General features: G+C 40.4%; 1 protein-coding gene and 1 long non-coding RNA gene across 2 annotated transcripts in view; both read left to right on the top strand.

The window, feature by feature from the left end:
• The first annotated feature begins 197 nt into the window (after positions 1 to 197).
• On the top strand, positions 198 to 4220 carry LOC310674426. The gene is made up of 2 exons (XR_014509587.1): positions 198 to 367; positions 3760 to 4220. It is a non-coding gene; the product is annotated as an uncharacterized lncRNA (long non-coding RNA).
• A 2778-nt stretch (positions 4221 to 6998) lies between these two features.
• AFG1L (AFG1 like ATPase) overlaps positions 6999 to 16556 on the top strand; it is a 59466-nt gene continuing 49908 nt past the window's right edge. Inside the window, exons 1-4 of the mRNA XM_083433560.1 lie at positions 6999 to 7761; positions 9329 to 9552; positions 15438 to 15489; positions 16265 to 16366. Of these exons, the coding sequence (XP_083289686.1) occupies positions 7650 to 7761; positions 9329 to 9552; positions 15438 to 15489; positions 16265 to 16366 (490 nt within the window). The 5' untranslated portion in view covers positions 6999 to 7649. The remainder of the gene's footprint in view (positions 7762 to 9328; positions 9553 to 15437; positions 15490 to 16264; positions 16367 to 16556) is intronic.

Genomic DNA, 16556 nt, shown 5'->3' with positions numbered 1-16556 from the left:
CTGACTCTTCAACCAACCGGTGTAGCTGTGCTTTTAAGAGTAGCCTGCCTGGTTGTGTTTGAAAATGCTGCAGAGAGTAAAAGCGGCGATTGTCTGCAGAGTGAGGCACGCCCATTGATTCCGGGGGGGGTGTGTGTGGATGGTTTAGATGTCTTTCACTCTGCAGGACAGGAAGCCTGCATTCCGCTTCCAGCACCAGCCCTTCCAGACACGACAGAGATAAGAAAGTACATGCTTGGTGCTAGATCTGTCTCTGAAAAGAGCAGGACAGTTTCCCAGCACATGCTTTGTGATGGGGGTCAGCCCTGTCATGAGGCAAAGTGAGGCAGAGACCTCAGACGACCGATGCTGGCGACAAGGCAAAGGAGTAGGTACAGAGTTGGATGTGTCATGCGGCCTATTCTGCACCCCCTGGTACCCCCTGGTATTCTGGCCTGGTACCCTCAGTTTTGGAGTAGTGTGCACTCCTGTTACCAATATTAAACTATCAGTCTGGTTGCCTTCTGTATTAGCTGGGAAGGTGCTAATTTGTCCTTGGCTTCAGGCAGCAAAATACCCATGACCAGCACTTTCCGTTAAAAGCATTCCTGTTAAATGAGTAACAAAGAATAAACTCATAATAGTGACAGCCATATCTTTTAGCATTTAACCTTATCTCAGTGCTGCTTACATTACCTAATTAACACCCATAAGTCACAACGATTATTAACAACCGTTCAATTATTAATTTAATCAATTAATATTATTAATAAATGAGTACAATGTTTAATACCAGAAGATATGACGGTTGCCAATATGAGATATCATTCTGTATTACAAAGCTAATGTGTAGGTAAATGTCAACCATATGCAGCCACACAGTCCTCTGACTGTCATCTTATCAGTACCTTATCAGGAACCTTAGAGCAATGAGAAAAAATATCTGAAAGAGCAGCTATGTATGGGCTGGCTCTGAACAAGAAACCAGCAGATCCATACAGTTGTGTGAATAAGCTCTGGGACTGCTGGAGTACTGTGCACTCTTCCTTGGAACTCAGTGGGACTACATTTGAGTAAACCTACAGAGAATTAGGCCATTCATCTGTCACATCTTGTGAATGGTTCAGCCAGCATGTAACCATGCTGCACATCACCACTCCTATGGTTAGAGCTTTTTATAGTAAGAGATAGTATTTTGAGTTATAAACACAGGATGAAATCCAATGCCCATCTGCCAGTGGAATGAACTTCTGCTTGTGTGACAAGATTCCCCTTTACTCTACTCCCCCTCCTCTTGTAGCTCACCATGCGCCCCAAAGCTCCTAAGGGTTGGGGAACCATCCAGAGCAGATCTGGGGGCATGAGGAGCCTCAGAGAGAAAAGAGGAAGGGTATGTTTTCTTGAACAACATTGGATATCACCCATGGCATATTTGTAAGATCAATTCATTCCGCCAAAATCACTGGAAAAAGTTATGCTGATTGTGCTGTATTAAAACTTGTTGTGCAAAACGGCCCTTGATCACGGCTTTACGAGAAAACAGCTCAGTCACACTCCTCTCGAAGAGTTTAAACACATTGCAGCTTTTGAGGAAGGAACATTTACTTGAAAATCTTTCATCAGAATTTTGAGAAACACTGATTCAGAAACACGTCACTCAATTATGCAATACTTACTTAGGAAACTAAAAAGACACTTTCCTGAACCCTAAGTTCTCAAGTACACACTTTGAATACAACATTATGCTTGAAATTGCTAAATAGAAGTAAGGAAAAACAAGATAGGTTCATACAAAAACAATGGCTTCAATGATACTCCATTATAAAAAAAAAAAAATCTTGATACTAGTGATAAGGAACCTCAGATCCAGGTCCGGATGCAGCTCTCCAGGCCTCTATGTGCCTGAGAAACTCCTTTCGGCCACCGCAAGTGTGTCAACTTGAATAAAATAGGGAGAGCAGGCAATCACATGATGTGGTGCATGCATGCCCTTTGAATGACAGTGCCTATCAACTTTGGAGGGGCCTGGTCCCCTCAAATATTTTAGGAGGGGCTGAAGGGACTTTGGCCCTTAGAAGTTGGCTCCTATGGGCAAAGCAGGGCAACAACTGAATGGACTGCTGTGTCTTTTACTTGTATGAGAATGTATGCCTTACTTGTATGGACTGGCACATCTTGTAAGGAGATGTATATTTTTACCTGTCTCTTTGATTAGAGGTATTATAGGTTAATATGGAAACCTAGCAAATACTTTGCTTTGCTTAAGGTGAATATTTCTATGGACTAATGTTTATTACATGGGCATGCTTATTTTTTCCTGTCTGTTATATATCTTCCTTGTTTGTTCATTGTGGATTATAGGACTAACCAGCTATACCCTGAAGCTCAAATATCAAGGCAGTGAAAAACTTCATTGCAGAAGAAGCATTTGGCAGGATGGTTCTTTTTTTTTTTTAGTCTGTGGTGCAACATTAATTTATGTGGCCCACTGGGAGGAGCACGACTGACATAGGGAGCCTATAAAAACAAATTGTGCAGTGCCACAAATCCAACTCAATGGTGTAACATTGAAAAATGTTGATCACTTCTCCTACCTAGGCAGTTTCTTTCCACAAGGGCCAACACTGATGCCAAAATCTAGCATCGCCTGAGCTCTGCGAGTGCAGCTTTCTCCCGATTGAAGTGCAGAGTGTTTGAGGACATTCGCAGGGAAACCAAAATGCTTGTTTACAAAGCTATTATACTACCAACCTTACTATATGCCTGTGAAACATGGACCACTTATAAACACTATCTCAAACTCCTCGAAAGATTCCATCAACGGTGTCTCCGAAAAATTTTACACATCACTTGGGAAGACAGGCGAACTAATATCAGTGTACTGGAAGAACCAAAGATTACCAGTGTTGAAGCAATGATTCTTCAACATCAACTTCGTTGGACTGGTCATGTTGTGCAGATGCCTGATGATCGTCTTCCAAAGCAACTCCTCTATTCCGAACTTACAAATGGAAAGCGAAATGCTGGTGGTCAACAAAAGAGGTTTAAAGACTGTCTTAAGGCAAATCTTTTAAAATGTAGTATAAACACTGACAACTGGGAAACACTGGCCTGCGAGCGCTCCAGTTGGAGAACACCCTTTACCAAAGGTGTCATGGGCTTTGAAGACACTCGAACTCAGGACGCAAGGAAGAAACGTGCTAAGAGGATCGAACCTGGGACTTCCTTTGTGCAAGGCAGATGCTCTGCCTCTGGGGTGGGGGGAGGAAGAGTGGATTTGTTGTGTAAGAATGCCAAATCCACTTTAATTGCACAACCTAATTACTGGTATGCAACTGTATTCCACCAGCAAAACAGTGACAGTCCGGAGGCAGCCAATAATATATAAAGTCAACCAGATATCTTCTACCCTCCACTCTGTAGATAGCTAGGGATGGTTGCAGTTATATTTTCAGGTAAAGGCTAGACTGATAGGCCTTTATTGGACATTCAGCAAACAGCCTTTTATTCAGCATCTAGTAACAGGCTAGGAAATACTTGGAAATAGAGGACTAGTTTGTTTGACAGGATCACATGGCCCATAGCTCTTGGTTCTCATGTTCAGAAACACAGAGGACAATAAGTAGCAATACTTAAACATATATGTCCTCCAGCTATTCACTGGCCCAGTTGTACACTTCATACCATGCCATCAAGAACAAATTTGACCCGTGTTTGAAATCTGATTGTTCCCTTAACAATATTTCCCTTTATTTCTTTTTCTTTTTTGCATGGTGCTAGGATCAAACACCTGGATTGGGCATGTTTATATCAGTCTCACAGATGCACAATTAAAACCCTGTTGTTTGCAACTGAAAAGAGGTACCTGCACTACCGAGACTGTAAATTAAAGGAAATGCAGACAAGACGGCACTCATATATTCAACATGCTCTTTACTGAAAGAATCTTCAGAGCTATATTTAGCACAAACTTGTTTCGTGTGAATTCCCAGATTCTGTGATTGGAGCCATGCCCCAGGGTCGTTTCAACCCCTGAGGAAGAACATACAGGATGCAGGGCTTGCTCTTCGTTCAACGTACAATATGCAGTTTTGTTGATACTGTGTGAGAAGACGGAAGATGTTCGTCGCACACAAATGTACAGTTTTTAGCCTGCTGGATTGCAGATCAAAAGGTTAAAGAGAGGATTTATTAAGAATGAGTAGTGACAATTTAAATAAATCAGATGTTTTTGCCAAAGAGTACGCTGTGATTTTCTCCAATTATTCCTGACATTTCACCCATTCATATCGTGATGAGAGTTAATAATGCAAAGGGGGGGAGGAGAGAAAGACTCTTGTCTCCTTGTTTATTCATTGTTCTCAAGGAGCTAAGCTGTTTATAAGAGATGTTATTTGTTATTTAAATCACTTTTACTGAAGTTGTTTATTTCCTTGTTCGAGTTTCTAAAAATATTGCTTCTAACAATTGCAGTGCCTTTTTGAGATGTCTGCTGTTCAATTCATAGCGATGTGCATTGGAATTCTTTGTTAAATGAGCCCAGGTGCTGATGCATTTAACAATATAGAGCGAGCTGAACCCATAAAAGCTCCTAAAAGGACAGCGAAAAGGAAAATTGATTCTAAAAATTCATAAAGAAGTGATTTGGTATCATTATTAAATTACAAATACAAAGCACAACATTTTTAACACTTTGTGTGTCTGACAGGGCACAATCCTGCTGCTTTAAAAGAAGATATTTATTTTTTAATGTGTTCAGTCTGACAAAATAAAGTACTTCTTTGCACAGCGCATCATTAAGCTATGGAATTTGCTCCCACAAGAGGCAGTGATGGCCACCAACTTGGTATTAGTTGGTATTAGTATCCAATTCATCAGATGTAAGAAGCCAACCAAGTGCCTATGGGAAGCCTGAAAGAAGGATCTGAGTACATCAGCACACTTGGATGACTTTACATTAAGATTATACAAATGCATGGAGGTAAACACTATGGGTGGCTACTAGCCATGATGGCAAGTTGCTGGGAATCACAAGGGTGCATCAGCACACATTCTGTCTCTGAAAGTGGAGGTGGAACACAGCCATCATGGCCAGTAGCCACCAATAGCCTGTACCTCCATGTGTTTGTATAATCCTCTTTTAAAGCCATCCAAGTGTGCTGATGTACTCAGATCCTTCTTTCAGGCTTCCCATAGGCACTTGGTTGGCTTCTTACATCTGATGAGTTGGATACTACCCCATGCTACAGTCAATCTGTTATTTTTTTATAATGCCACAAACTTCTTTGTAGTTTTCTCTTAACTGAGTGAGTGTCTGTCATGGACTGACTGGATGCAGAGGAGTAGCTGGAGGCACCAGCAGGGGAACCCCAAGGGAAGATGGTTCAAAGCCAGGGGACTGGCGTTGGGATGACAATGAGTGGTCAGGGGGGAAAGAGGAAGAAGAACAGGAGCAAGAGGTGTTGGAAGCTGAAGAGGTAACAGGGTTTAGGGAGCAGGAAGACTCTGTGGCAGAGAACAGTCCAAAATTAGAGGCAGAAGAGGAGGAGAGGCCAAATGACAGAGATGAGTCAGGCTGGTGAGGAAGCCAGGGTGTCTCTCATTCCTGCTGCAATTAGCTCCCTTCCCTCCTGATCTCCCAGAACCAAAAGAGGTATGAAGAGGGCAGAGCAGAGAGTCTCAGATTGCTTTGGAAGGACCCTGGGGAAAGAGGAGACTTAAGGAAGTGTGGTAGGGTGGGGACCTTCAGGCCCCACAACTGCTTCAAAGGGGCAAGATCTACCTGGACGAGTTGCTGTGATCACTAGGCCTGGCCCTCTGAGTCAACTGTGTTTTCTTGAGTAAAGAGTTTGCCATGTAATTCATTGCCTACCAGCTCCCGACTCCTGTTCCTGACACAGTGGCTCAACATTCCACCATGGCATAATGCACACTAGTGAGTATGCAAGCATCCTATTATGTACTGGAATGGTGGTCAACAGTGCCATGTCTCCAGAATGGGAAGATTCATGGAACAGCAGGGCAGTTGTAGAGGATAGAGCTGCTAATCTAGCTCTAACTGATGGATCTGTGTTAGTACATTCTCAACTGCAAGCTCTTCCCACACTGCATCAAAAGAAGGGGGAGGGGAGCTGAACCGATTAAGTGTTTCACAGGTTGATCAATGTAAGTAGCAATGTTATGACTGAGCATCTCTTTCCTCAACTGTTCATCAGTTCCTTTTGTTGGTGTAGTTACAACTATATTTCTAAGTTCACATCCACACCCTAACCACATACAAAAAATTTTCCACAAAGAATTCTGGGAACTGTAGTTTGTTAAGAGTGCTTGTTATGTACTGAGTTGAATAGGATCCAAACTGCAGCAGTCTGATTGGTCCTAGAACAATAGGATCCAAAATGCAGCAGTCTGATTGGTCCTAGAACAATAGGATTCAGAATGCAGCAGTCTGATTGGTTCTAGAACAATGCAGCAGTATGATTGGTTGGCAGGAACCACCCAATCATGCTCCAGATATAAGTGAATCCACAACCTGATTGGCTTATAGTAGAATTCCAGAATTAGCCAATCATGTGCAGCCCATTGTGTAAATAATGTATATAATGCAGATACTTTGAGGGGACATTCATTCATTCCTCCTCACCACTATGAGCTGAATAAAGAGCATGAAATCACTTTGCGACTCTGAGTATATTTCAGTGCTGAAAATTGTAGCTCTGTAAGAGGTCTGCTAACAAGTTGTAGCACCTTTAAAAAACCAAAGTCTCCAGGATTCTTTGCCAGGAGGGGAGAAGCCATGGGAAGTGGTATAAGAGTGCCTTAAATGTATGGTGTGGATGTGCGACACAGCAAGCATTTGCTGAGATCTAAGGCACTGGTTAGCTCTTGTACAGGTGTGAGGGGTACATCCAAATCAAATAAGGAAAGAACGATAGTAGTGTTGTCATTCCAATGCATTTATTGGCATTAAGTCCAATAATATGGCAGGTAGTGATGTAAGAATTACTTTTTTTAAAAAAGAGGTATTAATGCTGTTTATATGTTAGACAACTTTATGTCAATTGGTGTAAGATAGGGAAACTGTTCGCTATATAGGGCAAGGCCTACTTTATGGTCAGCCTCCTCTTTGTTTTTCCTGCAGCATAACTTCTTTTCCTGCCTCAGCATAAAAGATGAACTTGTTTTGCTTATGTGATGAAAGAGTAAACGCACAGGATCGGGAAGCACGTCATCTTGAGTAACTTCCCATCTAAAGGGGTTTTGAGTTGCCTGGTGTCAATTATTAAGCTATTGCAGCGAGACTAGTGCAAGGTACAGTCTTTTACACGGGATCATAAGGGCATGCACGACGTGTAGCTAAATAATACACGTTGTCTCCTCAGCCTGCAGTCCCGGTGGTGCACGTTTATTCACCCCAGCGATCTCCCAGTTCTGGGTCGGCATCTGAGGGCATTAAAAACAACATTTCCCGGCATGCCGTTGTATCCGGCCGCTTTCCATCGGCGCGAGGGGAGCGGCGCGTTGCATTCTGGAGCGTGTAGTCTGTGTCGGGAACGCCGCCTCAAGGTGAAGGTGACTGGAACCGGCCTGACTCGTGGCTGTCTGCGTCCGTTTCTTCTCAATAAAGTTTTCTTTCATAAGGAAACGGGTAGGCGGGGGGCCTCGGCAAGATGGCGGCGCCCGTGTCGCCCTTGGTTACTGGGCGCTGCTTTCTAAGGGCTGCCGCTCGACACGCTGCTCTCTTGCTAACCGGGTGGGCTGAAGCCGGCGCCCCGCGGAAAGGTTAGTGCCGCTTAGATCTGGGACGGCGCGGTCCTCGCCGCGGAGGGCTGAGCGCCCACTGCCCAGAGTTACGCCTGTCAAACGGCGGCTGCTCCTCTGCTTCACCGCCGGGTCGTGACTGGGCCAAAGCCCCAGGCGCCTCTGGCCAGGAGCCCCTTCGGTAACTAGGAGCGCTCCTTCTCCTCCCTCGACTTCCTCAGGAGCAAATGTATTGGAGATCTTCTGCGGGCTTCCCTTTACCTCCAACTTTACACAAACCACACTACCTTAAATATGGGGCCTTTTGGAATAGTGGCATTTAAGGATACTCAGATAAGAAGTGTTTTTGACTGTGATGTTTCAGAATATTTGTCCACCATGAAGGGATTTTCTGTTGCCTTTTTCTTAAGTTAGAAGAATTCAAAATGTCTGTGCTCCCCTGCGACATTGTACACACTGTTTTATCATTACTATTAGTGGGTTTTTTTGTTTTTAAAAAATGACGTGCTGGTACTTTGTACTAGTGAGTACTGTCACAAAAAAACTCTGATTATTATTATACTATATTTTTATGCTGCCAAGCCTTTGCAGCTGTTTAAATGGATGAACCAGTCATTTTAATTCTTTTTAATGGTGTTTTATGTTTTCTTGTTCACTGCCCTGATATTTTATCTTATGGTGGTTTAGAAACATTTCCATAAATGATGTGCCTAAAATCTACTAGATGCTGCACACAAGCTTTCAGTCCAGAATGTGTTTTATTCAAGCATAGTGAATTTACTGTGTAATGTAAACTTAAAACATTTTATGCATCCAGTGAAATGCACTGAAGTCCATTAAAGCTTATGTTGGCCTTCCTCAATCTCCTGTTTTCCAACTGTTTTGGACTTCATCTCCTTTTAGCACTAGGCTAATTGGTCCTAGGCTAATTGTCATAGAATACTATATGTGAACTAATAAAAATTTCAGACTTGAGCAATGAAACAAAAGGCGGAGCAAGAAGAATGGATAATTACAGATTTGACTTTTGTCTATGCTGGCCAGTTCCAACAAGGACAGGGCTCCTACACTTTTTTATATTTGTGGTGAAGAGGAAATTTCAGCAGGCTGTGTAAATGCATCTCATTATCCTACTTCCGTCCCAACACCAGATAACAAAACATCCTATCACATCCTACACATTCTACATATATAAAGTGGTACCTCGGGTTAAGAATTTATTTCATTTTGGAGGTCCATTCTTAACCTGAAGCTGTTCTTAATCTGAGGTACCACTTTAGCTAATGGGGCCATGTGATTTCTGTTCTCATCCTGAAGCAAAGTTCTTAACCCGAGGTACTATTTCTGGGTTAGCAGAGGCTGTAACCTGAAGCGTCTGTATAAGACATACTCCAAAGAAAGTGTGTGTAGGACTGCAGCATGAGGAGCCTAATAGGCACATCCTAGACTAAAAGGCACAGTAAATAAATAAGAGTCTGATATGGCTATGTGTATATTTGAACAGATAAGAATGTCTCTGAATCTTCAAGCTTTTCCATTGACAATAAAATAATTCATTATTTACCTCCCCCACTTTTCTTTTTTACAGCTTACACAGTTCAGGCAGCTGAGAAAGCTGCCAGTGGCACTCGAGCAGATGCTAATTCCAAAGCCTTGTTAATTTGCAATGGACCTTTAGAACATTATGAGTTTCTGATCAAAGCCGAGGAGCTGAGGAACGATGAGCAACAACGAAAAGTTGTACAATGCCTGCAGAAGCTACATGAAAGCCTTAAAGGCTATAGTATCAGTCCAAAGCACATCTTATCAAAGGTGAGATTCTGTCACTAGGCATTACTGTAGAGTCTTTAATGTTCAACTTAGGTTTTTTTCCTTACTTCTGATTGCAACAATTGTGTAGACGGTAACATTTAATATTTCTTATTTACACATGAGAAAGGGGCTAAGAAAACACACCTAGGACCACCCTGTGAGGCAGAGCTGGGACTTCGGGCATCATCTCACAGTTACAAAAATAGTAATGACCATTGCACTACATTCTTTGTCTAAATGAGAAACTTGTTAAAAGTTGATTTTTCCACAAAATGATTTTTAGCAAATTTAGAATACCAGTTTACATACTTGTTGAAAAGGGTTCTGATCCAAAATCCTATGGTGCACATATGGAGCCCAGGTATGACAGTATTTCCCCTTTGATTCTGTTAGCTGCGGAGCTCTGCAAGTTCAATGGAAAAATGAAGCCTAAAACCATCATGGAAGGCCTTTCTTATGTGGGAGTTCTATGTGCTCTATATCTGAATTCTTCTGATCACTGATATTTTGCAAAACCTGTATTTCCCTACTCATTTTTTTCCATGCTTTGTGAATCCCGTTTTCTTTGTTGATGGTGAACTATCCCATGTCCACTTGATTGTGCAGGCTGCCACAATGGCAACCTGCTTTGGTTTTAATCATGCAAAAGTGCAGTTGGTTGATTTTACCTAATCTATAAGTCCAGGCTGATCGCCGAAGAATTGATGCTTTTGAATTATGGTGCTGGAGGAGACTCTTGAGAGTCCCATGGACTGCAAGAAGATCAAATGTATCCATTCTTAAGGAAATCAGCCGTGAGTGCTCACTGGAAGGACAGATCGTGAAGCTGAAGCTCCAATACTTTGGCCACCTCATGAGAAGAGAAGACTCCTTGGAAAAGACCCTGATGCTGGGAAAGATGGAGGGCACAAGGAGAAGGGGACGACAGAGGACGAGATGGTTGGACAGTGTTCTCGAAGCTACAAACATGAGTCTGACCAAACTGCAGGAGGCAGTGGAAGACAGGAGTGCCTGGCGTGCTCTGGTCCATGGGGTCACGAAGAGTCGGACACGACTAAACGACTAAACAACAACAAAGTACTAGTAGCAAGAGCTGATGGAGAGGGCAGATCAACAGTATGTTTCTTGAGTTGAAACCAGTATTGTAATTATGATCAGATCTGTAGGGGTAGCCACCATGGTACCTTCCAGATGTTGTTGGACTACAGCTCCCATCAGTCTTTGCCATCATGACCGGTGATCCAGGAAGATGGAGTTGGAGCCCATCAGGGCACCATGTTGGCCACCTCTGGTCAAATATGTCACTTAATAACTGATGAAGTTGTTCTGACTTGGTTATGGATTAGTTGTGAAATCCCTATCTATTCATATTGAAGGGGGAGGCCCTACCCATGTACATGCCTTGTAAAGTTTTGTTCACAGTTAAACACATATTGTTTAAATGCCCACAATTCTCAAGTGTGTGGCAGGGCTTTCTCTATTCCAAACTTAATCTCAGTTCTCAGAAACAATGTTTGGCCTACAAGCTGTATTCAGGTTTCTGAGCTCTGTTTCTCCTGCAATAAAGTAAGATTAGCATGAGGTGCAATATAATATAGCTGCCACTGTTCCATGAACTTCAGTACATCTGCCTATGTGCTTCCAAAATCATGATGAAAGTCATTCCCTCCACTTCCCAGTGAACAGATTCACCATTAGAATTGCTCATTATTGCTGTCAGAAGGCAATACCTTGGTCCCACAAAGAACTTTTTGCCAGAACACAATTGTCAGAGTTGTAAACAGAAATGAATGATAAAAATTGATTATTTTATCGGACTATACTTGATTCCATCATCATCATATATTATTTATACCCCGCCCATTTGGCTGGGTTTCCCCAGCCACTCTGGGCGGCTTCCAACAAAATGTTAAAATATAGTAGTCCATCAAACATTAAAAGCTTCCTTAAACATAGCCTTTGATAGTTCTGCCTAAATCTTTGGATCATTGCTGCTAGACTTTCAGCACTAGGCTACAGAGAGGAAAATGTCAGTAGTCCCTTGTATTGTCATGTATTGGGAATTAACTAAGAAGACCCTTGGAAGGGTGAATATGAAAAGGGTAGGAAATATGTAGGGATACTGGACAAAGTGGATGAGATGAGTTGGGTAGAACATAGTGGTAGGCAGTTGAGTCTAAGGTTGTAATGAGCAACCTTGCACTCCTAGACCAATGGTCCATATAGACCACCACCAACAGTGGTGTTTAAAAAGTGTCACCCTGGTTGCCCATATGCTACCAGGCCAACTTGAATGTTCTTGTATTAATTTACTAGGCCCTTAACAACTTGGTTCCAGGCTGCCGCAAGGACCACCTAATCACTCATATCCCTGCTTAATCACGGAGGACTTGAGGGAAGTCCCTGTCAGCCGTCCCCGTGGCTCAGATGCACGGCTCGTATCTACCAGAAGCTATGTATTCAGTATTGTGGACCCAATTTTGTGGAACTCTCTTTCAGTTGAGGTCAGAACAGGCCCCCTCACAGTTGAGCTTCTGGCACCTACTCAATACTCTTTTATTCTAGCAGACATTTTATTTCAGCCGTCTGATTTTATACCTTTTCTGTGTTGTGTTTCTTGTCCACCCTATAGAGACCATTGTAGTTAAGCAATATGGAACTTTTAAAAAGAAAAAGTAACTAGCTAAAGCAACAGTCTAACACTATTACTTTGTATTTACTTCTTTATTTTTTTTAAGAAAAACTGTTGTAATGCAAGATATAATTCTCCTCTCAAAAAACCCTTATGTTAGGAATTGGCCATTAGATGAAACATCCCCTCCACAGTTACATACAACCTTTCCCCACAGCTTCAGTCATGAGCAATGCTATGAGGATTACCTCTTAATACTGAACTGATATTTTCAGCACATGTTGTTCTGTTACCCAAAGATTTCTGCTTAGCACAAGTATTGACTCCCCTCTCAGCATGCATGCAATTTCTTTCTCCTCCATCCACTCTCTGCAGTGTGTATCACTGTTGTTCAGTCTTCTGGCTTGGAGACTTTTTTAGAGTACTTTTTTTGTTGGCGCTGCTTACAAGCTTGCCATCTTGAATAATTTTGTGTCACCTATAAACTAGTCCACCTCACTGCTCAACTTTAACTCCAGATCGCTTATAAATACTCTTCTTGCAAAAAAAAAAGGAGCTGTTGGATTTGGAGTGTTAACAATGTAAAATGTAATCTCCACAATTTTCTACTCTGTTCTTAAGTATTCTAATGCAGATCACCATTTCTGTTTCCTTATTTCTTTGTTCTTTCCTTGTTCAGTTTTTGAATATTAAGTAATTTTGAATAATTAAGTATATTGAATAATAGTAAGCAAGCATTTTGAAAACAAGTCCTTAAAAAACAGACAGGCTAGAAAAACAACCCTAATTTTGTCTTCCTGTATTTTCGCAGCACAATTTACTACAGTAGTTGCAGCTAACTATTACTGAAACAGTTTCAGAACATCTGAAACCTTGTTGCAAATGTCCACCGAATTAACATTTTGGGGCACAGTTTAATTTGGCTCTAAATTAAATCTTCAAGTGGTTTAGTTTGTAATAGTTAGCTTGTGTGGCTTGCTGAATATACTGATTTTTAAAAGGCAAAGAAACTTGACAAACTGATGAGGAAAATACTTATCTGTAATGCAGTTTTTATTTGAAACACAGTCTAGAAATTGCTCAGCTCCATGTGAGATCAAAAAATTTGAACTTTAATATGTTTCAGCTCTAGTGTTACATTAAAAAAATTGTAAAAGCAATAACTAAATTAGTACATTTGTGAAATATGATGGTGAATATCTATGCAATCACATAAACTGATGAGACCTGTCTCACTACCAGTTTTTTCTGCTTAGAATAACATGCATATGTAAAAATAATTCTCTCCAGTTGCTTAGCAAATGATGTAGTGGGTTGAAAATCTAAAGACAAATATTTCAGAATGCTTGATTGTTTTTATATAAGTGATAGAGATCCAAAGAGCTACTTGAGGTGAGATCAAAGGCTTTTACTAATGGTTCTATACTTGTTTTCTTTGTACAGCAAACTCCCCAGTTTCAAAAGTTGTTTTCCATGCAAGTTCTGTTCAAGAAATGTTATTTTAAAGCCTCACTGGGCACAATAAACCAGTTAGATAACTCTTTGGATGCTAGCTTATTTATCTTTAATTTTTGAATAGATCTGCCTGACTGACCACTATTAGTACTTCTAAGAATACCAGGGTATATAATGTTACATTAGATAGACTATATACGTATAGTTGATGCATTTAAAACATCCTGCCATCCTGTTCCAAAAATTTGGTTGCTTCTTCCAAAGCGATAAAAATGGGAATTGCATATGATGCTGGCCAGAAATATCACCATTACTGAATAGCTCCATCTTAGGAAATATAGATGGAACCTTGATCAATTTAGTGGTTGCTATATCCCTCACCTTATTTCATACATATACATCCATTTGGCACATATGGGGTCAGATGAAGAAGTGCAATTCACATGCAGATGCCTGCTTCTATGCACTGATATCTCCTTTGTAATCAAAACCCTGTATCCATTATTGTTTGTTTTTTTAAAAAAGATAACCCATGTAATTCTCATGGTTGCAAATAGCCACACTGATGTAATTGTGTATTTGATTTCTACACACACACACACACACACACACACGTTAGCTGAAAAGATAGACAAGTATAAATTTACATTTAAAACATCTGCATTTTTCTAATAGCTTTTTTTTTTTTTTTTTTTTTTACAGGCTAACAGGCTATGGACATTTGCCATAGTTTTATTTTGTGGAGTTTTGTTGTTGTGTGTGTTGAAGTGGTTCTTGTTGCTGCAGATATATACTAGTTTGCAATTTTTATTTCTAAATGCTTTGAAATGTGGTTATTGGTATGTGTTTAATAAAATACTAGCTGCAGGGACTAAAGCTAAAGTGCAGTTTGATCGCGATGAGTCAACTAGCCAATAAAATATTTTGATAATCAGAAACATCTGCAACATGAATTTTGAGTTGCAGACACAATAGTGCTAGACACTGGTGACCATTTATGAGGTTTCTGTTTTGAGAGGAATTTTTAGATCACCATCCTCACCACTATTACTTCAGAAAGGCTAATTGTATGACAATTGTACTCCCAGGTACAGATCTAAGCAACCATAAGAAAATACCAGTGTCATAAAACTAAAAATAAATTCAGATTAGTTGAAGTCCTTTTTCTGAAGACTTGTCTTGGACAGAAAATTAGTATACATCTAACATTTCCCGAGTAACATTGACACAAACTGTAAGACAAAGCTGTAAAGATCTGGGTACAGGAAGTCCTCAGAAATGCAAGTTGGGTGAGTTAGGAAGTAAGGTTCACATGTTTATTGAAATAACTGTTTTAATTTAAAGGGTTAATTCCTTTCCTAGTTGAACATAATAGGAACTTTAACATTTTAAAAACAAACAAGCCCAAACATTATTTTCCGGGATATTATTAGGTGTATATGTTATCATCCAACCTTATATATCCTTTCCCCTAAAATCCTTGCAGCATGCCTGAGAAGAGGTACCGTATATTGGGCTTACTGGATGATGATGCCCAAAGTCATCTATTTAATCTGGACTCTGCCCAAACCCAACAGTCAATTCATTGCATTGTGCTTGCTCTTAATTGATAGGACACCATCTGCTATCAAAGTTTGTTTTTTCATATATTTTCATTGTAAGTCAAAACTAAGCCAGACTCAACTTACTGCAAATGACAGAGTACTTGATAAATATGTGTTGTACATTGTGTCTGTTTCATTATTTAACTTTTATCAGAGCAAAATAAAGTATAATGAATAATTTTCTTTATTTTCAGTTGTTTACAAGACATAAACCCCCAAAAGGCCTTTATGTCTATGGAGATGTTGGTAAGTTTATCAGAAGTATATCCGAATGTTTTCCTGTATAATATTTGCATATGTTTTCAAATAATACCTAGTCATTGGAAAATGTTAATTCTGTTGATGGTAATGGGACTAAATAGATCAAAGTATTTTTGCATTGAGCTGCTAAAATGTGTATTTCTTTATCCTTAAGTGCAAGACAGAGATATCTATTGACAAACATCGAAGAAGAAACAGTTAAACCCATATTAATTTGGTTCCTTTTGCAATGCATTAAATTTAAGGTTTAGCTATTGGTTCAAACAACTTCCAAATTCAGTTGCAGTGTACCTCTGAAGGCTTGGTACTGGGTTGCATACAATGTAGTCAGCCAGCTGACCTGATGCCCTGCTTATGTGGGCTTCCCAGAAGCATCTGTCTGGCCATGATTGGAAACAGGATGCTTGGTAGATGGACCCTTGGTCTGATTAAACAAGGCTGCATTTGTAGTTGATACATAAAAATTGAAAATAAGAAGAGAGGCATCACATTTATTCATAATGTGTGCTGCTGAAAGTATTTCAAATGGAAGCAATAATTACAGTTGCTGGTTCTGATATTATATTTAGTTCAGATTCTGATAATACAAGCAATTCCATCCACATAAGCTGAAGTCTTGTTTCCCAAAGATAATGATTTTGTACTGTTCAGATCACGATTATGATTTCATTAGCTCGATGCTAATGAACAGTCATTACTGTAATCAGTACATAGTGTTTTAAATTAACAACCTGTTGGGTATGTGTGTTTTTATTTGAAGGCACAGGAAAGACAATGGTGATGGACATATTTTATTCTCATATAGAAGTAGAAAGAAAAAAGAGAGTCCATTTTCATGGCTTCATGTTAGATGTGCACAAAAGTAAGTTTAAATCTCTTTGATGCAGTACAGTATGGTATGGATATGTCCCATGTTCATAACACTGTCTGCCTCTTAATGTCTTGTCATCCTCCTCCTGAATCCTTTTGCTGTGACAGAAGGGAGAGCTATTATCTGAAAATAGAGAAGGGATTTTTATAGGTTGTTTCTGGGGGACCTCTGATCTTTCACT

Source organism: Podarcis tiliguerta, assembly GCF_965153285.1.
Source record: "Podarcis tiliguerta genome assembly, chromosome: 3".
Lineage (NCBI taxonomy): Eukaryota > Metazoa > Chordata > Lepidosauria > Squamata > Lacertidae > Podarcis > Podarcis tiliguerta.
Note: the sequence above shows the minus strand (reverse complement) of the source record. Positions and strands in the feature narration are given on the sequence as shown.